This window comes from Hyla sarda, chromosome 13, assembly GCF_029499605.1.
Source record: "Hyla sarda isolate aHylSar1 chromosome 13, aHylSar1.hap1, whole genome shotgun sequence".
NCBI lineage: Eukaryota > Metazoa > Chordata > Amphibia > Anura > Hylidae > Hyla > Hyla sarda.
The window spans coordinates 7,448,196-7,475,650 of record NC_079201.1 but is presented as its reverse complement, the minus strand read 5'-3'; the positions used below and the strand labels follow the sequence as shown (position 1 = coordinate 7,475,650).

Sequence of the window (27,455 nt, the reverse complement as noted above, 5' to 3'; positions counted from 1 at the left end):
GACTCTGCATATCTGCGTGGTCCTAGTGATGATTTTAACAATGTCTCATAGGGTGCATGCACACTACGTTTCTTAAGATACAGGACCGTATATGTCTGGGGAGAGGGGGGCAGAGAGTCGGGGGCGGGGCAACCGCACACTGCCATATGCGGTCCCGTATCTAATGTATTTCAATGAGCGACCGGAGTGAAATGCTGCCTCCGGTCGGCTCCGTTTTGGCCCGTATACGGTTTCCCGACCGGACCTACAAACGTAGTCAACAGCGTTTTTAGGTCTGGTCGGGAAACCGTATACAGGGCAAAATGGAGCCAACCGGAGGCAGCGTTTCACTCCGGTCGCTCATTGAAACACATTAGATACGGGACCGCATACGGCAGCGTGCGGTTGCCTCGCCCCCGACTCTCCGCCCCCCTCTCCCCAGCCGTATACGGTCCCGTATCTTAAGAAACGTAGTGTGCATGCACCCTTAGACAGCAATGTAGCCCAGCGGAATTTGATCCACAGAAATAACATGTTCATTCTTCAAGCAGACAGAATTCTGCTGTGGCGATTTCCCAGTATGCACAGAGCAACAGAATCCCACTGGCAGAATAACTGCAGTGTGGACAGTCCCTAACACTGTGGCCTAGATTTACTAAGACTAATCCGTAGACAGTGTAAACTTAGACTAGACAGTTTTATCAGACAGATTTTTTATTCTGGCCCAAACTGTTTGATAAATCTGTCACATTCTTAGACTTTTTTTCTAGTCAAAAATTACACCAACTGTTGGCTATTGCTTACCTTTTGTTTCAACCATTTAATCAAATAAAACATGGTTTTATTTGATTAGCTGAAAATGTGATCTTAGTGCTCTTAGGCCAGGTTCACACTACAGAATTTTCAAGCGGAATTAAGTGCAGCATTCCACACTATGGAATTTTTAGCAGGGAATATCCCGCTACCAAAAAAAATGGTCTCTGTCATTCTTTAGGAGGAATCCACACGGAGTGCATTTCCCTCTATGGAGACTGCAATGTCTGCGTGATCCTAGCGCCGACTGATTCAAAATTTTTCTTGACATAGATTCCTTAGTATGAACCTAGCCGTACAGTTGTTATTGAGCCCCCTTCTGTAGTGCTCAGTTTTTTTTTTCATTACCTCCATTTCAGGGGTGGGACCAGAACAGAGCTGGTTGCCAGGAGTACACTCACACTTCCTTTCCCTTACATCTGTAGCAAATCACAGCACACAACAATATATAATACTGTTAGCTATGCCATGACATAGTTTTGGTGAAAGTGCACTGAACAGGTTTGCACTGTGCTGAGGGTTAATCTATACAGTACAATACTGGAATTATATGTGGAGGAAGCTTTGCAAGGTGCTATTAATACTGCTGCTACTGAAAGTCTTGTTTTTAGATGCAAAAACAGATCATCTGTAAGCTCACAAATTCAGAAACATAGCCTTTCTCTTTATCTCCTCATTTTAGCACAGAGCACATGCTAAGCCCGGTCTCCACATCTTGTAATCAGCCTTACTGTGTCTGTTACTTGAGACAGGTAGCAGAGAAGGGAAATACCTACTTTACTGACGAAGTGTCATGTAAGCCAATTTTTTGGTCCAAATGATGCCAGAATTCTGGCACGTTTTCAATAGCAAAACTGTAGCAAATATCAACAAAGTTCATTTAAAATCAGTGAAAACGGTTCACTAAGGGGCTTCCTCCGTAGTGGTAGGATAGTTTCCAAGCTTTTATACTTTTGTAGGCTATTATTTCCTATGTCCTGTCACCAAGGTGATGTTATGTTAGTTGACATGTTTAGATAAGGTTTATAACCCCCAAGGGAAAGAGTACTGGAAGACCTTTCATACCACTTAGTTGAAGTGAGGAACCATTGGTACTAGTGGTAAGACCCAAATTGTCTGTCTCCAAGATGTCTCCATTGTACATGTTTTCTGTTGGTAGTTCACCCAATTTCCCTCCCCGCTTATATTACCTGAGAGGTCCATAGAGAAGGCATTTATTGGCCAGACGTGCTTAGTAAGCGGTCAGTGCTCCAGAATGTCTTTCACATCTATTGTTCTCTGAATGATTCAGGGGTTTGCATTTTTTAGTCAGAACCTGTGTAAAAAAAACATGTAAGTAGTTATGGATGTTTCCAAATAAAGCAGAGACTGGGGGATGGGCACTACAACATGTATAAATAACTTGCTTGCAAAAAATAAGCACTCTAGATAAATCCTGGTGAAGGAAAAAGTGGGGTGCCAGACACTAGCAGGAAAAGCAATTCCGCAAAATACAACAAAAAAGAACCAAAGAATGTCTGCACTCACCACAGAAGTAAAGTTCATTTCATACTTTATTGTCTATACAAAATCTTCGAACAGAGTCGAGGTACAAATCTTCACCCGGGGTGCAGGGAGGGAGAATGGCTAGGAAGCCGACGGCAGGAACGTATAGCTAGAACGACAGCGCGGAACCGGATGATGCGTCCTTGACACAAAACCGCGCTGTTGTTCTAGCTATACGTTCCTGCCGTCGGCTGCCTAGCCGTTCTCCCTTCCTGCACCCCGGGTGAAGATTTGTACCTCGACTCTGTTCAAAGATTTTGTATCTACAATAAAGTATGAAATGAACTTTACTTCCGTGGTGAGTGCAGACATATTCTTTGGTTCTTTTTTGTTGTAAGTTATGGGTGTTTGATGATGTACTGTAATATAGCAAATTTTTCTGTGGAATAGAAAATATTATCTTAAATCATAATCATAAAAAACAAATGAGCAGTCTCAAACAGACATGATGCAAGACAGGGATAAGTTTATAATACCTTGGCTTATTACTGTAGCCATGCTCTCATACCTAATGGAAGATACTCAGTGAATCAACCTGTTAAGTGTCAGAAGCTGTCAAAATCTCTGCTGAGAACAAAAAGGTTATCACATCTACAGCAGAGTTTGGCTGACATTACTGTGTACGGCCACCTTAAAGGGGTACTCCGGTGGAAACATTTTTTTTTCAAATCAACTGGTGCCAGAAAGTTAAACAGATTTGTAAATTACTTTCATATGAAAATCCTAATCCTTCCAGTACTTATGAGCTGCTGTATGCTCCACAGGAAGTTGAGTAGTTCTTTTCTGTCTGACCACAGTGCTCTCTGCTGCCACCTCAGTTCGCGTCAGGAACTGTCCAGAGCAGGAGAGGTTTGCTACGGGAATTTGCTCCTACTCTGGATGGTTCCTGACATGGACAGGTGTCAGCAGAAAGCACTGTGGTCAGACTACAAATAACTTCATAACTTCCTCTGGAGCTTACATTAGCTGATAAGTACTGCAAGTAATTTAAAAATTTTGTATAATTTGCGGGCACCAGTTTATTTGAAAAAAAAAATAAAAAAATAGTTTTCCACTGGAGTACCCCTTTAAGCCCAGGAGAAAGACCCACTATTGCAAGTTGATATTGACTTCAGTGGTTTGCTAAATTGTCTCTTGGTGCTACATTATGTCCCATTTATTCCTTGCAAGCCTTCATATCCTATTAATATACCATGGTATTTAACACCTGAATATTTAGGGTATTTCAGGCACAGTTTAAAGCATTCCTGTCAATAGGAAAAAATTACCTGACCAACGAAAATGAGCGCTTCTCTTCCTGCTCTGGCCCTATAGACTTACATTATGAACCCATCTAGGTCATGTGACAGAGATGGCATAAAGCATACCTAGGTGAGCACTTCTTCCTGCTCGTTCTTGTGATCAATCAGGGTCTTAACACCCTGACCGATCAAAACTCTCTGACATACCAAAAGTAAATTTTTTTTTAAATGGCAGTGCCCATGTAACTAAGTTATAACATTTAAAGAAAAATTGTCATACAGTTCACCCACAAACCCAATACACTGGGTAATAGTGTGGGTGAACAGGAGTCCATACAGGGGTCACTTCCATTTTTTTGTCCACTGGCCGCAGAGTTATGCCCCTGTAAATTTTCGCTCTTTGGTCCAAGGAATGCGCTTTGAGACGGGGCCCCCGCCAGCCGTCTGCTTCCCGGAATGAACGTCCTAAGCCGGCCCTGTGAGCACAGCGCTCTGTCTGCAGAGCGCATGCGCCTAAAGATTTTACCCAGCTCTCACGTCCTCATGATGTGAGAGCTCTCCATGCGCAGAGCTCTCGCGTCATGAGGACATGAGAGCTGGGTAAAATCTTTAGGCGCATGTGCTCTGCAGACAGAGCGCTGCACTCACGGGACATGTGACTCCATGTCACAAGGACATGGAGTTTAAGGTAATGAAGATGCTAAGTACGGGGCGGGCTTAGGACGTTCACTCCGGGAGGCAGAGGCAGATGGCCGGCAGGGGCCTTGCCTCAAAGCTCGATCCTTGGACCAAAGAGCGGAATTTTACAGGGGCATAACTCCGCGGCCAGTGGATAAAACAATATAAGTGGCCCCTGTATGGACTTCTGTTCACCCACACTATAACCCAGTGTATAGTTTTCCTTTAAGATAGGGATCGACCGATTATCGGTTTGGCCGATATTATCGGCCGATAATCACGATTTTCGGCATTATCGGTATCGGCAATTACCTTGCCGATAAGGCACCGTCCCCCCCACAGCACCGCCCCGGCCCCATCCCTGTTTTTATTATTAACTGTTCCTGGGGCCCACACTACTGTCCCTGGCTCCTGCTGCGTCCAGCGTTACGCTGTGCGCAATGACGAGTGACGTGACGTGCGCGACGTGACGTCACCGTCAGTGCGTACAGTGACAGCTCAGGAGGACGCCACCGGAGCCAGATGTAGAGTGGACCCCGGGCCCAGGTAATTATAAAACCGGGGATGGGGGAGGCAATGGGTCCGGGACGGTGGGGGGTGCGACGTGGCACGGCGGTAGGGGGCGCGGAGCGGTGCGGCGGTGGGGGGAGCGGTGCGGCGGTGGGGGGAGCGAGGCGGGAGCGGTGCGGGGGTGGCGGTGATAGGACTCGGGACCCTCGGACAGGCAGGGGGAGAGAAGCGGGTGGTGGCGGCGGTCTATGGCACCGCAAAGGCCACTGCAGTGCATTGATTTAAAGCGTCCGCTATCGGCTATCGGCCCTAACCTCCACCGATTATCGGTATCGGCCCTAAAAAAACGATATCGGTCGATCCCTACTTTAAGATATAGCAGATGGACTAAATTTTTACTACCAGCCTATGGAATGGTCAATTTCACCCGCCATAAAAATAGTGCAAAAGAATTCCCTTTATATGCGTCTAAATACTTGTTAAAATTAAATTGAATTTATGATTACTTATTTTTTTTATGTGATTTTAAGGTACCTTGTTGCCATTGAAAGCACTGTGTACAATACTATATCACAACATAAGTCTTAATCTTGTTTAGTTTCTGTCTCTCACTGATGTCTTCTTTGGGTATTGAATGTAACCTCAACATCCGCTACCGATAAGTCATATGTTTAGGGATACCACAGAGCCTCTAAAAGGAAGCAGCATTTGTGAACTTTAGATAAAATGTTCATGTTAAGTCTTTAGATTTGTTCCGGTGCTAAATCATAACTCCATATAAAATCAATGCAAATTGGCTCTTCTCCAGAAGTAAGATACCTTTCTTTTATAAGCAAAACCAGATACTTATCTATAAGCAAGAGTCACCCATATGTAGACATATGAACAGACCCAATTGGTGCGTGAAGACTTCACCAAGTTTTAACTTTTCAAAGTTTTTTTGATTCCGTGTTACAGATATGCTCTGATATAGTTGTAATACATTCAGAGTGACAACTTTCCTGTACCTTATTGATAATAGTTGAGCCAAAGTTTCTGACATAGGAAGCTCTTCCAAACAATACTAGTTGCCGGAAAGTGAATATCGTCTCTAACATTGTTCCAAGAAAAGAGAACTTTTGATCAAAGGCATGGGCGGGAAAAGAAGTTAGGTTTTTTTTTGTTTCTGCTGAAAAACAAATCATCAACTAAAGATATCTCAATAAGTGCTTCAGGTTCCTGTTTTTCATCTAAAAATATACAAATGCGTATAAGAGCTAGTTTGTAACGGAACTTTGTGCTAGAGGATCTGTGCTGGGTTTGTGTTAGACAGGAAACGTTAAACCGAGTTAATAATCCTTTCTCTATATATTGTGAATTTTTGTCTGATTTTTGTTAATTTCTTTTGGATGAAAACATGTATTGGGTAAGTATTGCTGAGACTATGGAAATGGGAAATGGAAACTTGTAAAAGGAAGTATAAGCTGTTGTAAAAGGCTGTTGTATAAGCTGTTGTAAAAACTATCTTACATAATGTGTTAGAGGATTATTGTGAAACTTGTGCCATTTAAGGTGACCTGAACTTCCTTTACTCGTAGAATCACCTAAGCGCTCCCACCAATGAGAGCACAGGTCTGAAATTCAATAATTTGTAAAGGAAGTTGTGCACACTATCCCATTTTAGGGGTATAACACTTTGAAGCAACTTATCTCTCGATTAACAGTTTCCTACTGATTTGTATCTACAGTCCTATGCAGGGCTATGTTTCTCCTAGAATACATGGTACAAACTGTGTGTAGTAGTCTGATCTTCCATTTGTATTATACACCATCTGCCCTATCTTCTAGCATCTAGCAATAAGAATGGGCAAAACTAATTGAGTAAGACTAGAAACACACACAGCATTTTTGTAAGGAAACCCAAAAATGGCATACTTACGGCATGGTGTTATTTTGGGCCAAAAAGGCTGCTGCCAGATTTGACCTGGGAGTCAATAGGAAAATATAAAATGCCATACCCACCTGGCTAATGTGATCACATAGGTCTGCATAAGAGATGTAGGTACAAAAAATGACATTTGTACCCTAGTAACAAAAAATCAATACAGTGTTGCCAATCTCATATAGGAGGAAGGTAGGAGGCTATGAAACAGCATTATTTACAAAGGGAAAATTAGTTTTTACACATGCTCCCTTATCACCACCTTACATGCTTTTAGGGTGTGTTGTTTTATCTACTGATACTGTTGTTAAAACCTTACATGAACAGGAAAACGTAGGGAACTATGCTGTTACTTTTGTTCAAAATTGGATACTTATAGGTCCTACTTATTTGGATGGTAGACATAGTAACATAGCTTGTTAGGTTGAATGATGACCAAATTGACTCAAACAGGCTTCCAAAATCCAACATCACCCCAGTTAGCAGAAACCAGGGCATCCACTCTGTGATCACCAGAGCTTGCTGCAAGACAGGATGGCATTTTCAAAAACACTAAGCAGAAGTTCACAGCAATAGGTATGAGCGTGAAAACATAACACAATCACAGATGCAGACAGCGTTTCCTCTACCTGACTTAAAGAGGTTGTCCAGGATTAGAAAAACACATTTTCTTTTTTGCAGAAACAGCACCACTCCTGTCTACAAGTTGCGTCTAGTATTGCAACTCATTAACAACAACTTTAGCAGAAACCCCCAAAGGGGTACCCTAAACTAAGAAGACCCTCCCAATGAAATGTAGCTTTTATTTCCCTCAAGTTAAAAAGTATGATAACTCAAATTTATTAAGATTGTCGGGTTTTTACTAGTGGGAAAAGTTGTTTCAGACATGCAGGATTCCTCTCTATTTACTATTGGGAAAAGTGGGGAACATTTTCTGACCAGCTTTTTCTAGGTCAATATTTCCAGCCATTTACCCACAAGATTTTCTGTGAATTCCATAGTAAATCGGTCGGGTTGCGAAACCACGCCCCTTTTTGTGCCGATCATGCCCCCTTTGTGACAGACCACGCCCATTTTCCGGGTTTGTCGGGTTTTTCAGGCGCACACTGTCGCGCAATGGCGCACACTGGCACAGACATGTCTCAGGCAAAATAACCAGACAAAAACTGTACGGTTTCAGCTTAGTAAATGAGGCCCACGGTGTGGTTTATGGGGGTTATTCATGAGTGGTGTAGGTGAATGTCTTTTTACCCCATTAATTTATTTGGAGGAAACTGTGTACCTGCACCAAATGTACTACACGGTGCAGGGCATGTCAACAGTAACTTTTGTAAGCCAAGTCAGGGCTGGTGTAGTTTTGCGCCTAACTGAGCGCAGTTGCGACAAAATATGCGACAAACTGAAAAGTTGCATTTCATGAATACCTGATCACTGCATGATTTCAACTGAAATCATGACTTGGTATGTTCCTTTAGAAAAACCTTCTAAAGCAAAAGTTGCATTGAAAAATCTCAAAACCGCATCTGAGACAAATGTACACCACAAAACTAGGGTAAAACCAATGATAAATCCCCCCCCCCCCCCCCCTATGAGTTGTGCACTATGTGTCAGGACCACACCACTATTAAAAGCACAGCTCCAGTCTATCTCCTTTATTGCCTAATAGACAACCATTCTGCTCTAAATCAGGCAATGATTCTTTGGACCACCACCTCTTCTCCAGGATTTAGTATCTAGAACCTGTAACACCAAAATCCTGGAATTACCCCCGCCACTCCACTAGTGCCTCCGTTATCCTCCTCCCTATCCTGCTTCTTGTTGTCTACTCGTTACAATGTGGCTCAGCTAATCACTGGCTGCAGGAATATCCTGCCATGTTTAGTGATGGGCTGTGTGGCAGTGTGTCATATTGTCTATAAGAAGCAGGAAGAGGATTGCTGCAGAGGCCGGGAGGTAAGTCCAAATTTTTGTGGGTTTTTCTCTTTTTTTTCCTTTTCTCATGACAACATTCCGGGCAGATAGAAAAAAAATTTTAATCCTGGAGTACTTCTTTAAAGCATACCTTGTCATAAGATAATTGTGAATAGCATTTTTAGCAGATGTATGCTTTGCAGGCTGCATCTATAATTTTCACTTCTCTCAAAGCTGCTGGGTGAAGCCTATGGTGTTTGCTATATGCTGCACACACGGAGAAGGAGATTCCTCACTTCTATGTCTGTATCACCACCTAAAGAACAGCAGCAGGAAATACAGGAAAACGTAGCAGTGTACAGTCTAGATCAGTGGTCTTCAACCTGTGGACCTCCAGATGTTGCAAAACTACAACTCCCAGCATGCCCGGACAGCCAACGGCTGTCCGGGCATGCTGGGAGTTGTAGTTTTGCAACACCTGGAGGTCTGCAGGTTTGGGACCACTGGTCTAGACTGTAAGTAAAGCCCACGGGTGAGATCTTGCAACTAACAGATTTGTCGGTCAACAGATTTGACTGCGGTCAAGGTTCGGACCCAGCTCTGAAATAGAGCGAAAAAATTCACAGTGCGATTTGCCGCCATTCCACATAAAGTACATCACTGTAGGTTCTAGTACCCCTGGGACTGCACTACTGCTCCCTCTTCCATAATATATCCTCCAGGAGGAGCATGTCACGTCACCCTGCTTCCGCCATAGCAAACGTGCACAGTTTAGAAGGCAGATTAATGTGAATATCACATGCTCCTCCATTGACAACATATTATGGACGGGGGGCCGCAATATTTACAGTGAACAGGGCCCAGCGCAGTGTATCAGTAAGTGCCATGGGGCTATCTCCCCTGTTTTGGTATTTTGTTCAGGGGGTTACTAGTATCTACAAGGGGTTGATATTACCTTTGGGGGGCTGTTACTACTTACAGATGGTCTGTTGCCTCCTTCAGCGGAGGCTACTACTACTTACAGGGGGGCTGTTACTACCTGCAGAGGGGTCTGCTGTTGTCTACAGGGTGGGGGGGGGGGAAGGTCTGTTACTAAGGATAGGTTCAGACTACGGAATCTCCGGGCAGAAAATTTCCGTCCGGAGATTCTGAGTTCCGCCTGCGCCGACTGAATAAGTCGGCGCTAGGACCGCGCGGACACTGCAGTCTCCCATAGACTGCAATTTGTTCTGCGAGGAATTCCGCCTGAAGAAAGAGCACCGCCTTTCTTCAGGCGGAAATTTCTAAGCGGATTTTCCGCTTCACAAATTCCGAAGTGTGAATTTGTGAACGGAAAACCATTCACTACACTAGACATTTTAGCAAGAGGGATTTCTGACGGAAATTTTACGACTGAATTTCTGTCGGAAATTCTGTAGTCTGAACCTAGCCTAACAGGGGGGGCTACTACTAGCTACAAGGGGGACTGTTGCTACCTATGGGGGGAATTTTCCTGGCCTTTGCTTGAGGAAATCTTCTCTATCTAAACCTCTTTTTAATTGAATACTCCTGCTCTACGGTGTGTTCCCAGGCACTCTCTTCAAACTCTCTCCTCTCCCCTCCATAGACTTGTATTGCTTGTTATCTGATCCCTGAGTAAACTGTAGGACGAAATTGAGCAGACACAGAATAAAACTAGGTTGATTTTCAGAGTGGAAGGCAGACGAGCAAGAGAGGGGGTGGAGCTTGATAGCGAGAGAAAACCATTTTTGTCTAATAAGATATAATATATTTGCTTGTATTATTGATATGAATATATGCAACGAGTGTTAAGATGACAGTGCCTATTTAAACTTACTATCAGCCAAAATTCCTTTTCCATGTAAGGTTTACCCATTGTTTTCCCATTTAGTAAGTAATCTGACATGGATTTTCCCTTTCCATGTGCACAACATTGCATTTATCAGTGTTAAAGAAATAATGGTTTGTCTAATATATTACTTAAATCCCTAACACAGGGTTGAATGATTTCTGGACCTTGTGATTCGATAAAGAAGTTTATACTGGAAATATACAGTATAACAATGCTTTATGTATTAAGAAATTCAGCAACTAAATGGTTTAGTAGCAACAAAGCTTTAATGTTGCAGAACTTCCTGTGAAGCTGCAAAACATCCTTTTCCATCCCCCATAACATGAACTTGACCCTAGATATCCTGAAACATTTAAAGACAAGCAGTCAAACCTTACATGATTAGTCCATTTTGCAGTCTGTCGACCCTGCAAGCCATCATGATACTAAACAATGCATATGAAATCGGTGATCGCCGGAAGTCCTACAGCTTAGCCACAGCCCGTCCAGTCTCATGTCAGTCTCATGTTCTTTATGACTTGATATATTTGAGCGAAGTCTGAAAGCCTCAGATCTGTGGTTGATTACAAATTGAAATTTCCTTATCAGCTGCACAACAAAAGCAACGAGCATATAAGAAGTTTTCAGGTCGATCACAAGGTTTGCAAAAAGTGGGAGGAAACTCAACCGCCACTAGCTAAAAATAACTACAACCAAAAAAACAAGACAAAAAACACCTGCAAAGTTTAGCATTAATTCCCACGTTGGTAACTTTATATTGTGAGATACAACAGCATATCACAAGGTGTTCACAAGCTAGATACTAGAGAGACTAAGTAAATGTGAACGGAGATGGCAATTTCTAGAGTTTGTCCCAATTATTGTTCACGTTGATCTGCGGGAGGGTCCGAACGCTGTCGGTGATCACGGGGGGCCCCAGCAGTCGGACCCACATCCCCCGCGATCAGCTACTTATACCCTATCCTGTTGATTTCGCTGCAGATCTCCTTTTAAATGGGCACTGTCATTTAAAAAAAACTTTATATAATATAGATGATAACAATACTTGTATATTTTTGATATAGAAACGTAGAATGTGTCAGCAGATAAGAACCATTTGGCCCCTCTAGTCTGCCCAATATTCTGAATACTATGAATAGTCTCTGGCCCTATCTTATATGAAGGATAGCCTTATGCTTATCCCTTTACTGTATTTCCAGCGACCACTTCTGCATTAAAGGAAATATGCAGCCATAACAACTCATCTCCTATCCACAGGATAGGGGATAAGTGATTGATCGCAGGGGTCAGACCTCTGGGACCCCCCGCGATCTCCTGCACGGGGTCTCGCTCTGCTGCAGCCGCGGCAGACATGCCTCCTCCATGTAGTTCTATAGGAGAGACTGGGAGGCAGCATTCGTGCCTCTCCCATAGAGTTGTATGGGGAGGGGATGTGGAGGGGGGCTCACCGTCGACCTCAGTGAGGTCGACGCTACGCACATTAGCCACTCTCACAGAGTGGCATTGCCGGGGCCTGTTAGGGAGAGTCCCAGTGGTAGGACCCCCACGATAAAACACTTCTATCCTGTGGATAGGGGATAAGTTGTTATTGCTGCAGTTGTCCTTTAAGGCTATCCCATGCATGCACTACTCTCTCAGTAAAGTAATACTTCCTGGTATTACTTTTAAACCTTTGTCCTTCTAATTTAAAACTATGTCCTTTTGTGTTTGTTTTTCTACAGCGTTAATTCCCTGTATGTAGTTAAAGTGTACCTGTCGTTAGCAAAAACGTTTTATTTAATGTAGAGAATATCATATGTATATTTGTATTATACATTGGTTAAAAAATGTATATATTTTTAGGTGAAAAAAATGCTGTCCCTGCAGCTATTGCCTGTGTGTCTCTTTGCGGAGACCAAATTTAGGAAGTGTGGGCCGGACAAGTAGGGCTCTGTAGCATGTCATGGAGCATTGGTGCGCAGATCCTTGCTTGTCCACCCTCACTTCCTGTATTTGGTCTCATCACAGAGAGACACAGGCAATAGCTGCAGGGACAAAAATATACACATTTTTAATCAATGTATATTACAAATCTATAATGTTATTTTCTACATTTTATAAAAGGTTTTTGCTAATGGCAGGTAATGATTAAATATTTTTATCATAACCCCTCTCTCACATATACATGTTAAGGGCCTTTAACCTTATCTGGTAAGTTTAATCCTGCAATCCATGTAGTAGTTTAGTAGATCTTTTCTGAGCTCTTTCCAAAGTATCTATATCCTTCAGGAGATACGGTCTCCAGTACTGTACATAACACTTCAAATGAGTTCCTTCCAGTGCTCTGTACTGCTAACACCTCTCCCTATACATCCAAGCATTCTGCTAGCATTGCCTTCTTCTCCATTATATTTTCTGCCTACCTTTTAATCTTCAAAAATAATGACTTGAAACCCCTTTCCTCAAATACTAAGGCAAAGACTATATCAAATATTCTATATTCAGCCTTTGGGTTTTTATAGAATATGTATGATATAGTTCTAGCTTTAGTACATATATAAATTATTTAAGGGTTTAAAAAAATGTGTACATTTTGGAGTGAACACAATGCTGTCTTGTCCCTGTAGGTATTGCCTGTGTGTCTCTGTCCCTCAACATACGATGGTAATCCGTTCTAAATGGACCATCGTTTGTTGAAACCATCGTATGTTGAGGGATGCATTGTAAAGTATAGGACAGTGGTCTATAACCTGCGGACCTCCAGATGTTGCAAAACTACAACACCCAGCATGCCCGGCCAGCCAACGGCTGTCCGGGCATGCTGGGAGTTGTAGCTTTGCAACATCTGGAGGTCCGCAGGTTGAAAACCACTGGTATAGGAAGTTGTACTCACCTGTCCCCGCAGCTCCGGACCGTCCCCGCTGCCATGGATGTCGCCTTCCATCACTGTCTCCGCGTCCCCGGGGTGTCCCCGATGCTCTGGCAAGGCCTCTGCTTCCCCGGCATCCTCGCTCTTTGTCGCTACGCACGCCGCTCCTATTGAATGACGGGACGGCGTGCACAGCGACGTGATGACGACGATGGAGAGCGCCGACGATGGGGGGGGATCCCGAAGAGCCCCGAGGACAGGTAAGTGATCGTCAGCAGACCACACGGGGCCCTGTAAACGGCTATCCGGGGGCAGCTGAACAAGTCAGCGCTGCCGGATAGCCGTTTATGCGATGGCCCCGACATACAAAAGCATCGTATGTTGATGCTGCCTCTGAGAGGCCATCGTATGTTGAAATGATCGTATGTCGGGGCCATCGTAGGTCGAGGGGGAGGTCACTGTACAGGAAATGTTGGAGGGACAAGCAGGGCTCAATTTAGATGTCTAACTCGGTCAGCCTGCTCTGTGATCCAGGGGGTGTATTAAAGTCTCAGTGCACAGAGCCCTTCTTGACCCACCAACACTTCTTGTATTTTGTCATAGCAGCGACACACAGGCAGCTGCAGGGAAAAGACAGCATTTTTTCACCCAGAAATATACACAATCTTTAACCAATGTATATCACAAATATACGTATAATGTGATTATGTGCATTATATAAAAAGGTTTTGCAAATTACAGTGCCCATTTAAGCGGTAAAAGACTGGGGAAAATGATGTTAAACCTTTCAGTGCACTAGGAATATTTATTCTATCCCTTTATAATCCCCAGAACTCTAGGTTATTATCTTAAACATCTTAAACGCTAAGGACCCTTTTTGAAAAACATTTTTTCTTTACTTTTTGAGTTGTTCTTGTTATGGTTCAACATACTGGGAGGCGATTTATCAAAATGTGTGTAGATGAAGAGAGGTGCAGGTGCCCATAGCAACCAATCAGATTGCTTCTTCCATTTTCAAAGAGGCCTGTTCAAAATGAAAGAAGCGATCTGATTGGTTGCTATGAGAAACTGCACCACTCTTCCTCTACACAGGTTTTGATAAATCTCCCCCACTATCTCTATAGGTCCTTTGCAACTTGCAGTATGAGTACTTCTTTCTGTTTACACTTCCCTGCAAACTGCCTTTTATGTGCTTTCTTTCCTGTCTGCAGCCTGTGTGAGGAAAGCAGAAAAATTCAAAAAAATGTTTAATTAAAATAGAAAATATAGAATATCTATCCTTTTATAGACTTTAAAGGGGTACTCTGCCCCTAGACATCTTGTCCCCTATGCAAAGGATAGGGGATAAGATGTCAGATCGCGGGGGTCCTGCCGCTGGGGACCCCCGGGATCTTGGCTGCAGGACCCACCTGTTGCGGCTTCCGGAAACGCTGGAGGCTTCGGCTCCCAACCACGGTGACGTGAGACCGTGACGTCACGACTCCGCCCCCATGTGCCATCACGCCCCGCCCCTCACCTCCCATAGGCTTGCATTGAGAGGGCGGATCCTGATGTCACACGGGGGCGGAGCCGTGACGTCACAATGCTCCGGCCCCGTGATCGACAGTAATCAGACCTGGAGTGAACACGCTTCGGGGACTGATTTTAATGGGGGGCGGCGTGCAAGATCACGAGGGTCCCCAGCGGCGGGACCCCCGCGGTCAGGCATCTTATCCCCTATCCTTTGGATAGGGGATATGATGTCTAAGCACCAGAGTACCCCTTTAACGCTATAGGGGGAGAGAATGCTGGTTGAACTTTTGCACCAGGACCAGTGAGCATTTTTTGGTTCTCTATATGGAAATTTCTGATTTTGCATGATTGTACTTGTGTATGCCGTACAGGGAGACAGATTGCTGACCAATCATTTGACATGTCATGTCCAAAATTAGCCAAGACTATACTGGATAATTTAGAGTAACTTTTGGGAAATGGGAGCAGTGGAATAAAGGTATTACCATGTTACCTCCTCCTTTATAATCTTGGAGATAGTGGGGGGGAAAGTGGTGGTGGTGTAAAATTAACTAGCCCATACTAATAATTAAGAGTACCTTCTAGAAAATAGCAGAAGTAGCAGAATCCTGTGAATGTGGCTATGGAACGGAATATGGGGGAGATTTATCAAAACCTGTCCAGAGGAAAAGTTGCTGAGTTGCTCATAGCTAGAGATGAGCGAACTTATAGTAAATTCGATTCGTCACGAACTTCTCAGCTCGGCAGTTGATAACTTTTCCTGCATAAATTAGTAAAGCTTTCAGGTGCTCCCGTGGGCTGGAAAAGGTGGATACAGTCCTAGGAGACTCTTTCCTAGGACTGTATCCACCTTTTCCAGCCCACCGGAGCACCGGAAAGCTGAACTAATTTATGCAGGAAAAGTCAGCAACCGCCGAGCTGAGAAGTTCGTGACGAATCGAATTTACTGTAAGTTCGCTCATCTCTACTCATAGCAACCAATCAGATCGCTTCTTTCATTTTTGAAAGGCCTGTGAAAAATGAAAGAAGCGAGCTTATTGGTTGCTATGGGCAACTCAGCAACTTTTCCTCTGGACAGGTTTTGATAAATCTCCCCCTATATGTTTGTCATTGCCAAAACTTCACTTTGTAGTTTTGCCCCAACATTAAATAGCTGAACATTCTGGCCTCAGCAGCCAATGTATAGGGTCACAAATAAATTATGGTTGTTTTCTCATTCCAATATCTCTGTGTCCTGTACGTTGGCTGCTGAGGTTATGATTGCCATCTTGCCTTGTTTGCAGTTTACCGGACTAGTCACCCTAAATCATAAATGATGGAGAAATGTCATTGTTTCCTTCATTCAAACAATTCTGATCAGTGATATACCTTTCCTCAATCCTCCATACTCCATGGGGGGAGATTTATCAAAACCTGTAAAGAGGAAAAGCTGACCAGGTGCCCATAACAACCATCAGACTGCTTTAATATTTAAAAAGATCCGCCACAGACAGTGATTCCTGTTTATTTCTCATTTCATTTGTTAAACATTTTCTATTCTATCCTTGAATGCTTTTTAAAATTCTTCCAATTTATAAAATTGATGGCTCCTTTTGTTGGCACTATTTGTTTCATCTATCAGTCAGGTCCACATCTTGTCAGGTTCACACGGAAATTAAAGGCAGAATGCGCAAGAAATGTTTGGGAGGAATTTCATGCGGACTCAGCCTTGCATCACACTCCTATTAGCTTCAATGGCGTTTGTTCTGCTGTGTCCACAAAGTGGAATTTCCAACAAGCATCCGAATTCAGATCTTGTAGTGTAACCCCATAAGTTACTAGGACATTGAATCTCTGTTCTTATTTTCACAGCAAATTCTGTGGAAAATAAGCACCGATTGAGCATAATTTCCAATCCATTTACCTAGAAACAGAAAGGGCACAGATCCACTTCAGTGGAATTCAGTGAGGACATTTTCTTTGTCCAATTCCATAGTGTAAATATACCCTTAGCATTATATAAAAAAAATCGGAAATTGTTTTGGAAATACAAATTACATGTTTTATTTCCCCACACACTAATTGACAGGCTTCTTTATACTCAAGGATTTCTATTGAAGAATTGTGAGGAAATTATGCAACATGCTTTACACATGACATTTTTTCACCTATAGAAGTCTACGGTTGGAAAAACATCACAATTCTTTGTTAAAAAAATAAATAAAACACCATATTGAGAACAAGCTGCAATAAGGGAAATGTCCTCACTAAAGGGTAAAACAGAAAACTGAAAACAACAATGCCATGTGTGTATTGTGCTAATTATTTTCCTTAGCATAAAACATAATATAAAAATCTATGCTGACAGTACAATTAGACTTACAGTAGCAAGTACAGATAGCACATTGTACAGACATCAATGACGAGCCATCTCAGACTTACTGCAGGACCAGAAAACAGAAGTGATGATTTTCCATGAGAAGAAGAGTTGTAAAGCAAGGAAGGGGGGAGGAGGGTTGAAGCAGTTTTAAAATTATAAAAAATTTCAGGTAGGCTAATGAAGTGGTGGGCGACTTAAGTGGGTGTCATGGTTTGGAAACTGGATGGAAAAGTTTGAAACTGCAATATGAGGCATTTGTAGGTGTTACTGCTTCCTACCTGAACCTTCGAGATCTCAGATCTTCCCAGTCATGAGCTCCAGTTCACAATGAACCCATAGACAGTGAGCCAAGGCTGAGCTCTGCATCTGGGCTCCGACTGAGTCACTAAATAATAAGCGGGTTGTCTACTGTTACATGCTGGATAAAGGACTTTTGAAAACTTTAATAAGAGGGATTGTCTTCACAGGGAGCATCTCAAGCTGTGCTAGTAGGGGTTATAATGCAGAGGGGTGGATGTGCGCATTCCCTTGCACGCTGATAATATTATCTAATAATATTTAACTGTTTCACCACCATGGGCAAAGCTAGCATCTAGTTCTGTGATGTCTTCTTCAACTGAGCCACTCATGCAGAGATGAAAAGTTATCACATCTAATGGAATATTTAAAGGTTTTTCCTAAGATCAATACAGCACTATTAACGTCAGGAAAACGGCGCACACATGAAATATTCAGGAATGATGTATGGTGTTAACTGAAGTCATCACTATGCAGGCAAAAGCATTCAAAGGCAGGTATTGGTGGTGGAATGGAGGACTATTGTCTGACATTGTTATTCCATTGTCTATGACTACGTTTGGAAAGATCATGGGAGGAATAATGATAGACCCCTATCATTATGGAACTGTTATGTTTATTTGCTATTGCATAAGGCAACTACATTGCTGTTTAATGGGCTTCACTTATTGCTACAGTGGCATAATGAAAAAGTTTATTAAGACCAATTATGACTGAAAGTGGATTCATATAGCTAGGCCAGATTAATTCATCAAGCATGTTCTCCAAAGAAGCAAACAAATCTTTTCCCTTGTTCATCACAAACTGCTGCTGCTTTTTTCCTTTGATTATATATGGAAAGTCAATCTACTTGCTGCATTATTGTATCTAGGTCTGCTGAAAATTGTTTCTAGGTCTCCTGGCATTTATTTTTTATATGTCATTTCTGGATTAAGCATGGTTAATTGGCCCTATTCTTGTTTATGCTATATTTGGGGGGCCCAAATACAGATTCCCTGGCATGGTTCAACATCACTGTTGTTTCTTTTTATTGTTACGGTTGTTGACTATTGTGCTTTCGTGAGGAAAAAAATAGCACTGCACCACTTTAATGCCTATCTAACATTTTCCTGAAGTCATGGGCAACTCTAAGGCTAGATTTCCCCTTGTTTTTTTGGGGGAAAAATGCCAATTCTGCCGCATGGCGTTTTTTGGGCCAGAAAACACTGCGGTCAGATGTTAGCTGTAAATCAATGAGAAATCGCAACATTCTTTTTCCACTTGGCGTTTTTCAGTTTGGTGTTTTTTTTTTTTATCCTTTTGGCGTTTTTCAGCTCCTTGGCGGTTTTGCAAAATCGAAGCATGTTGAGCCTATGGCATTTTTTTTCCCTGAAATCATGGCGTTTTTCTCCCATAGAAGTCTATGGGGTTTTAACTTTGGCGTTTTTGCCGGTGATTTTTATTCTTTTTTTGGACTTTAGCGATCCAAAAAAAGTGATGGAGATGCCTTTTTTAGTAAAATTGCGTAGGGTACCATTAAAAAATAATAATTAAAAAGATACAGTAGCGATGGAAAAAATTGTATTTAACGAAATGTATCTTTTTTATAAAAAGTTTTTTATTAATTTTTAAACAGAGATCAATTTATGTGAGCGGGCAGGACACTAAAAATATAGCCAACAATATTAAAATTGTAGTGTGTGTATTTATTTCACACTGTTCCATGATGGAAGTAGTAGTACCTGTACTAATTGACAGATCGCCCTGGGTCCGTTGCGATCCTTCTCTATAATTTATAGATGCGGCCGGCCGCTCTTCTATAGTCCCCTGCACTGCCGTATATATACACCTATTCATATTTCCCGCAGAAAGCTGTGATTGGCCAGATGGTTCCAGCCAATCACAACTCTCTGTGGGAAATATGAACATGTGTATATACGTAAGTGCAGGGGACCATAGAAGAGTGGCTGGCCACGTCTATACATTATACAGGAGGATCGCAGCGGGTGTCAGGAGTGACGTCCTCTGTGATCTTTCCTTAACTGCAGGTACTACAGCTCCCAACATGGAGCAGAGTGTGTTCCATGTTGGGAGTAGTAGTACCTGCAGTTAAGGACAGATCACAGCAAGTGTCACTCCTGACATCCGCTGTGATCATCCTATCTATTGCAGAGATGCGGAGCGGCTTTCTCCTGCGCTCCTCATCTCTGCACTATACTCCGGCCAGTGATATGACTAGAACATCACTCATTCATATTTCCCTCTGAGAGCTGTGATTGGCTACAACCATCCGGCCAATCCCCACTTTGGGCGGAGAATATGAATGAGTGATGTGAATTTCTATTCACATCACTGGCCGGCCAGAGTACAGAGCAGAGATGCGAGCGCTGTATAGAGCCGCTCCTTATCTCTGCTATATTATGGACGATCGGGATTGACACCCGGGGCAATATGTCTATTAGTACAGGTACTACTACTCCCATCATGGAACAGTCTGTTCCATGCTAAGAGTAGTAGTACTACCTAAAAAATAAAAAATAGAGAAAAAAAAAAGTGAAACACACATACACACTTTATTAAAAATTAATTAAAAGTTCATTATAAAAAATAATTTCCTTAAATACATTTTTTTACGATAAATTGGATATGAGTGTCTTTCTGTAGAGCTAAAACTTAGTAATGTTTGTCTTTTATTAACTTTATATGTATATGTAAAATGTATTTGTGTCACTTTGTTGTTATCTTATGTTCAGCACCCCTGTGGTTTTAGGGAAATCTACCTCAGGTAACTTTTGTTCCTATAATGTGCACCTCATTTTTGCAGGATCCGTGTCCATCTCCTGCGTCGCCTGGATGCGCCATTGACACACGTCACCTAGGATGTATATTCCCTAGGTCTGGTGCCCATAGTTGCTCATGGTGATGCACGGAGATACGGAGTGCTATAGAGGACGCCTTACATTGTGAGTTGTTGGTGCGCATGGGCTCCTCCTCTCGCGGGCGGTCCAGGGGCGGCGGCTTCGGTGCTGGACAGGTAACGCCTGTTGCGGCACGGGCGCGGGTTGCCTGGGAGACGGGGATTCCACACACCTGTGAGTGATGAGATGCCGGCCGGAAGGTAGGTGGGGGCGTACATCATCCCACGGCGCCTCCGGCTTGACATGCGTCATAATTGTTACCTGTATATAACCAAGGTAGAGCTGACATAGTGTTGAGAGCCGGAAGAAGCACAATTCTGTGTGAAACGAACGTTGCTCTGTTTTTTTTCAATTTGCACCTGTATGTCAGCCCGCTGAAAATAATGAATCCTTGCTTTAATTTGGTGAGCTGCCGCTGTTTTCATCCTATGTTATGTGCTGTATTCTGAAGACTTCACTGTTGTGCTGAGCACCACCTCTAGGCTTACAAGTGACTGTGCTGCACTGGAGAGTTGGGGATTGCTAAACCCCAGGGACAGTATAGTAGTGCCAGTTGATCCTCTCTCTACACATTCAAATTTTTTATCATCCCTACTGCATCCTTTTTTTTTTTTTTTTGGTACCCAACACATTTTGAAAAAACGCCAAAGGGGCCAAAAATGCAATTTCAACTCAAATTCAAAAACGCCCGAAACAACGTCAGATGCAGGAAATTGCACTGGAGTTTTTTCTAGCGTTTCTTTTCTGTGAAAAAAACGCAGGAAAAAAAAGCAAGTGGAATCCTAGCCTAAGCATTGTCACTATGTGAACCACACACAGATACATAGCAGATGTCAGGACTAAAAACTGCTATATATCGTATATAATATGTTGTGGAACATGCTGTGAACACTCTAGGGAGAATGTATCATTTGCATTGTTTTGAAGCCTGGTCTTACTATAGAAGTTCCTTTTAGTGTATTTTTAAATTGTGCCCCTGACTTTAAATTGTTGCAAGGACTTTAATGAATTCGGAGCATCTTTACAATCGCGCAAAAACACATTTACATGATTTCCGAAGGCTGACAGCAGACTTGCTATGTAAATCTTTAGACTGAAGCCTATTTGTGCAAAACGTGGCACCTAAATCCCATTGTAGCATTTCATGAATTTGTCTTCAGCTGCTGCACCTGAAGAAAGATTGGTTCAGTTTTTAAATAAATAAATGAGTGGTTCAAAAGCTTGTGCCCCCCCCCCCCCAAAAAAAAGTGCATGACCTTCATAAATTCTCCCCAAAATTATACTCAGAGGGTGGTGCTGCACAGAAGCATGTATTTTGTTATTTTCCAGCACTGCATTATGGGATTATACCCAGGCTCCAGTTATGCAGATTGTATTCCATAATAAGAAGTGGTAACCTCTTAGTTTCGAGCCACGAAACTCCTTGAAAGGAAGTTTATACTCAATGTAAGAATTTTCAGTTCTCACTGTAAGAAATTCTTTAAAAGAATTCAAGGAAGTTATTGACCTTAAACAAGTCTTTTGACATCTCCCGACCACCCTCCATCCCACACACAAGCCATAAGAGGTTTCATCCCTTGTATAAAATTAGTTTAGTAGAATGTTGTATTTTTATTTTTGCAGATTAAAGCACAGGATCCTTTGTTTCTATGAGATGCTTCCTTCATAGATAACATTTCTTCACATAACATTGCATGCCAGTGGAAAACATTGGATGACATTTATCATTGTAGGTGTAAGTGAAGCATTTTTCTACACCTTTTTTTTGTATGCTGGTAATGCGTAGGAGCGCCAAATTTGTTAAATGGTCACAGAGCATTTGATACATTTTGTGCAGGTAAACATTTTCTGAAATTTCTCTCTTCACATACACCAAAAAGCTAAGCTAAGTCTGGGCTGGTGTAGTTTTAGAGGCTTTTCAGTGGCTTTGCGCCTTTTTTGCACCTTTTCACAAAAAAGGTGCAGTTGATAAAACCCTTCCACATCCTGTTTATTGCCAAAATCAGTGGATTACAACTCAAAATCAGCAGAAATGTGTAAACCAAAAGACCCAAAAAACTGTCTAAAGACAATGATAAATGTCAGCCATTGAGTGCAGTTCAGTGCAAAGCTTGCCACAATTTACAGTATTTTGTCTGTTGCATTGACATACCTTATACAGTACAGTATTATGTAGTTGTGTGAGAACACCTGGGATTCTGAAATGTTATATCATGCATCTTAAAGAATTGTATGCTTTACATAATGTAGAAAATAATAGATGTCCATAATCAGCTACAACAATAGGATCTATAATGAATTAAAGCCAAGTCAGAGAATAATTACCTTTGGGATTGCTGTGAGCATGAATCCCTAAAGCTCAGCAATCAGTCAATCATCACAGTTGCTCTCATGTCATTGGGTGTCTGTTTTTAATTGCCACTAGGGCCAAAAGCTTAAAGGGGTACTCCGGTGCTTAGACATCTTATCCCCTATCCAAAGGATAGGGGTTAAGATGCCTGATCGCGGGAGTCCCGCCGCTGGGGACCCCGTGATCTTGCACGCGGCACCCCATTTATAATCAGTCCCCGGAGCGTGTTCGCTGATTACCAGCGACCACAGGGCCGACGGCGTGTGACGTCACGCCTCCGCCCCCGTGTGACGTTACGCTCTGCCCCTCAATGCAAGCCTACGGGAGGGGGCGTGACAGCTATCTCAGACCAGAGTAGTAGATCTCAGGAGAGGGACGGAGGTAGGTGAGGGGACCTCCATCCACGATTATGGATGATCGGATCCCCACGGCAGCGCTGTGGGCGATCCGATCATCCATTTAAAGTACCCCATTTAAAGTATCCATTTAAAGTGCCGCAGATGCCGTGATATGTATTGATCACGGCATTTGAGGGGATAATGGCCACCATCACAGGCGGGTCCCTAGCTGCTGATAGCAGCTGGGACCTGCCGCGCACCGGACCAGTGCTCGCGGTCATGGTGGAGCGTAAATGTACATCATGGTGCGTGAAGTACCACAGCACCATGGCATACATTTATGTCCATTGTCGTTATGGGGTTAAACTAAGGTGAGAACATTTTTAAAATACTGACATATCCCAGAAAAGTCCCAGGCTCCCTACATGACACTGCACTCAGCCTATCACCGGCCGAGGCAGGATATTGCTGCGGCCAGCGATACGCTGACCGCAGTGTGAGGATCCATGCACTTGGAAGCAGGAAGAAGACCGGACCGGAGGACCAAAGACCGGTAGCGGCACATCGTGAGAACAACGGAATTGTGTTTTTTTTTTCAAGCAGCCCAGGCATAGGGTGAAGAAAAGCAGCGCTGGAGTACTCCTTTTAATAAAGATACATTTTCATACTAGCAGAGAACCATTCACCTGGGATCAGTGTATTAAAGCAGTAACAGTACAAGAGCCCCTAGTGCCCAAAAACAGGTTGTACCTTTCTTTTTGTGGTCCGTTTAGCAAATAAGCATAATTATTTAGTCTGTTACTGGTTTATTACAGATCCCTTCAAGAACCTAATATTCGTTTCAGATTGCTTATCATGTATTAGTGAAGAACTCCAAGAATTCTTTTTATTACCCACCCTTTGATCTTAATTCCTGCCACTTCATCATACACATGAAATTGTAATTAAACAGGACAAATATAAAATATGGGTACTGCTACTGGAACATACATATTTACTATCCAAGAAGGGTAGTCATCCAGCATGAAACAGAAGTCTCAAACCAGATTTGTCACAAAATAGTCCAATAATCTGTAGGAACACTTTTTAAATATATTTTACCATGAACAACCTTTAAAACGTATTGACAGGATTGGTAATGAGTGTCTGATCCCCGGGGGCCCCACAGTTGGGTCCCCCCACCAATCATGAGAAGACTGTAGTGCTTCCTTAACATAGATAAGAACTTCTTCCTTAATTTGACAGTTAAAGTTCTATTGTTGAAATACTGTGCAGTTATCCTGTGCTGGGAAGGGAAATTTCAGAGACTCACTAATCCTAATAATAAATAATAATCTTAATAAAGATATATTTATATATTTCTATTTATATATTTGCAAATATAACAGATATGTGTCAGATCTTTTGACTAGAAGTAGCTAAACTTTGTGTAAGAATTTCAGTGATGTTAAGGAGTTATCTTTATGAACCTATTCAGGGAGTCCAAGGAACAGGTAAGGCACAGAAAGAGAATTCGGGTGCTGTAGCTGTGAGGAGGAACATTGCCACACACAACTAACAAATCCAGACCTATTTAAATTCCAGAGCCTCTTATTTTAGATAAATATCAATCATCAGTCTTGTGTGCCTGGCAAAAGGAAGTGTTTGCCAAAGGAAGAGTGATGTGGAATTTCAAGTACAGTGCATTATTCAGAGATCGTACATTGGCCTGAACATAAGATGTGTAGTGTAACTTTGACGGTCAGTAGGCGCAGAGGTGCAGCGCGACCCACTGCTTACCTTTGCCAAGCTGCTCTCTAAGCTACCTCTCCTACAGCAGGCTCTGGACTTACTTTTGTCGCAGATGGTTTAGGGGCTGCGTGCGTGCGTGTACCCTGACTCCTGTACTCCTCCTCCAATCCCTACCAGGCATCGCCAATATAACTCTGCTTCACCTGTTGCCTGAGCAACATTCTAGTTTCTACAAGCTAAGCTGTCTGAACTGTGTTCTGTTTCTGTGCCTGATATGTCAACTCTGCCTTTGCCTGAACCCTCTGTACCTGGCTGCTTCTCCAGTGTATTAACCTGCACTGTCGACCATGCCTGTGGCCCCCCCACGTCTCTAAGATATGTCAATGTGCTTACATTGACATATCTTAGAGATGCGTTATGCAGTGTGTACAGTGAAGCAGGAATGTTATTTCTTTCCGTAGAAGGTAGGATTAACAAGGAGAGAAGCAGATTCTGCCAGCTGCTCCCTTAATAAAATGATTTGTCAATAACATTTTAATTTGTTATATAAATGTTATCCTGCTTGTTCATAGCAATGGATGTGTAAGCTAGCGCTTCACCCCTTTTGTTTTACAGTCATTTTTTTTATAAATGCTGTAATTAAATTCCATATTTGTTGTTCATAGGGATATATTGTCTTTCTCCTTAACCCCTTAAGGACGCAGGACGTACTCAAACGGCCCCTTTTCCGAGTCCTTAAGTACTCAGGACGTTTGAGTACGTCCTGTCAAATCCCAGCCCCCCGCCGCTAGCTGGAGGGGAGCTGGTGCCCGATGCCTGCTGAAATCGTTCAGCAGGCATCGCGGCATATCGCCCAGGGGGGTCATTATGTCGCTGGACAATTCAGCTCAGCGATCTGCGGCGGATTCCGGGTCGATCGGGTCTCCAGTGACCCGGTGACCTGGAATTACTGGCTGATCGGGGCCGTCTCTGACGGCCCCCAACAGCCATAGCCAGCAAGGGTAAGGTGGCACTGGTGCCACCTCACGATCGCCCTGATTCGTACGCCGGTTTACCGGCCGACCAATCAGTTCACCTGCTGCAGGTGTCACTCCCGCAACCCGCTCCGCCCCTCTTCCGGAGGACGTGATCGGGTGCAGGAATGTTGGGATCGGGTCTCCAGGAGCAGCGGCGAGGGACTGACCTGAAGCGGCGTGGATCAGCAGTTGGACGTGAGTGACAGCCTCCTGCTGTTGCTTAGCAACAGCTCCCAGCATGCAAAAAGGGCATGCTGGGAGCTGTAGTTATGCAACAGCAGGAGGCAGACCACCACAACTCCCAGCATTCCCTTATGGGCATGCTGGGACTTATAGTTTTGCAACAGCTGGAGGCACATTTTTTCTATGGAAAAGTGTACCTTCAGCTGTTGTATAACTACAACTCCCAGCTTGCACAAACAGCTAAAGTGCATGCTGGGAGTTGTAGTGGTGCATCTGCTGGTTGCATAACTACAACTCCCAGCATGCCCGTTGGCTGTCGGTGACTGCTGAGAGTTGTAGTTTTGCAACAGCTGAAGGCACACTGGTTGTGAAACTCAGTTTTTTTTACCTAACTCAGTGTTTCACGACCGGTGTGCCTCCAGCTGTTGCAAACTACAACCCCCAGCATGCACTGTACATGCTGGGAGTTGTAGTTTTGCAACAGCTGGAGGCACACTGGTTATGAAACACTGAGTTAGGTCACAAACTCAGTGATACACAACCAGTGTGCCTACAGCTGTTGCAAAACAAACTCTCAGCATGTACAGTCTGTCAGCGCATGCTGGGAGTTGTAGTTTTGCAACAGCTGGATGTCCCCCCCCCCAATGTGAACGTACAGGGTACACTCACATGGGCGGAGGTTTACAGTAAGTATCCGGCTGCAAGTTTGAGCTGCGGCAAATTTTCTGCCGCAGCTCAAACTGCCAGCGAGAAACTACTGTGAACCCCTGCCTGTGCGACTGTACCCTAAAAACACTACACTACATATACACATACCCCTACACAGCCCCCCTCCCCAAGAAAAATGAAAAACGTCTGGTACGCCACTGTTTCCAAAACAGAGCCTCCAGCTGTTGCAAAACAACTACTCCCAGTATTACCAGACAGCCACTGATTGTCCATGCTGGGAGTTTTACAACAGCTGGAGGCACCCTGTTTGGGAATCACTGGCGTAGAATACCCCTATGTCCACCCCTATGCAAGTCCCTAATTCAGGCCTCAAATGCGCATGGCGCTCTCACTTTGGAGCCCTGTCGTATTTCAAGGCAACAGTTTAGGGTCACATATGGGGTATCGTCGTACTCGGGAGAAATTGTGTTACAAATTTGGGGGGGGGTATTTTCTGCTTTTACCCTTTTTAAAAATGTAAAATTTTTGGGAAAACAAGCATTTTAGGTTAAAAAAAAAAAAAAAAAAAAAAAAAAAAGAAAGAAATTCACATATGCAAAAGTCGTGAAACACCTGTGGGGTATTAAGGTTCACTTAACCCCTTGTTACGTTCACCGAGGGGTCTAGTTTCCAAAATAGTATGCCATGTGTTTTTTTTTTTTTTTTTGCTGTTCTGGCACCATAGGGGCTTCCTAAATGCGGCATGACCCCAGAGCAAAATTTGCTTTCAAAAAGCCAAATGTGACTCCTTCTCTTCTGAGACCTG

General features: G+C 43.1%; 2 protein-coding genes across 11 annotated transcripts in view; one reads left to right on the top strand and one right to left on the bottom strand.

Annotated features, from left to right (window-relative positions):
• Window positions 1–27,455, top strand: part of NTN1 (netrin 1) — a 362,388-nt gene that overhangs the window by 39,422 nt on the left and 295,511 nt on the right. The window lies entirely within an intron of this gene.
• The window catches only part of PIK3R6 (phosphoinositide-3-kinase regulatory subunit 6), a 59,731-nt gene that overhangs the window by 30,590 nt on the left and 1,686 nt on the right, over window positions 1–27,455 (bottom strand). For 2 of the 6 annotated variants that reach the window (XR_008849478.1, XM_056549673.1), the window contains exon 2: window positions 1,983–2,107. Coding sequence is in view for 5 of the 6 variants with exons in the window: in XM_056549673.1 (XP_056405648.1) it covers window positions 1,983–1,995 (13 nt within the window). In the remaining variant the exon portion in view is untranslated. Of the gene's footprint in view, window positions 1–1,982; window positions 2,108–10,827; window positions 11,004–17,447; window positions 17,529–25,965; window positions 25,987–27,455 lie in introns of those variants that run through there. The other 4 variants (XM_056549675.1, XM_056549674.1, XM_056549677.1 and 1 more) reach the window with 4 other exon arrangements.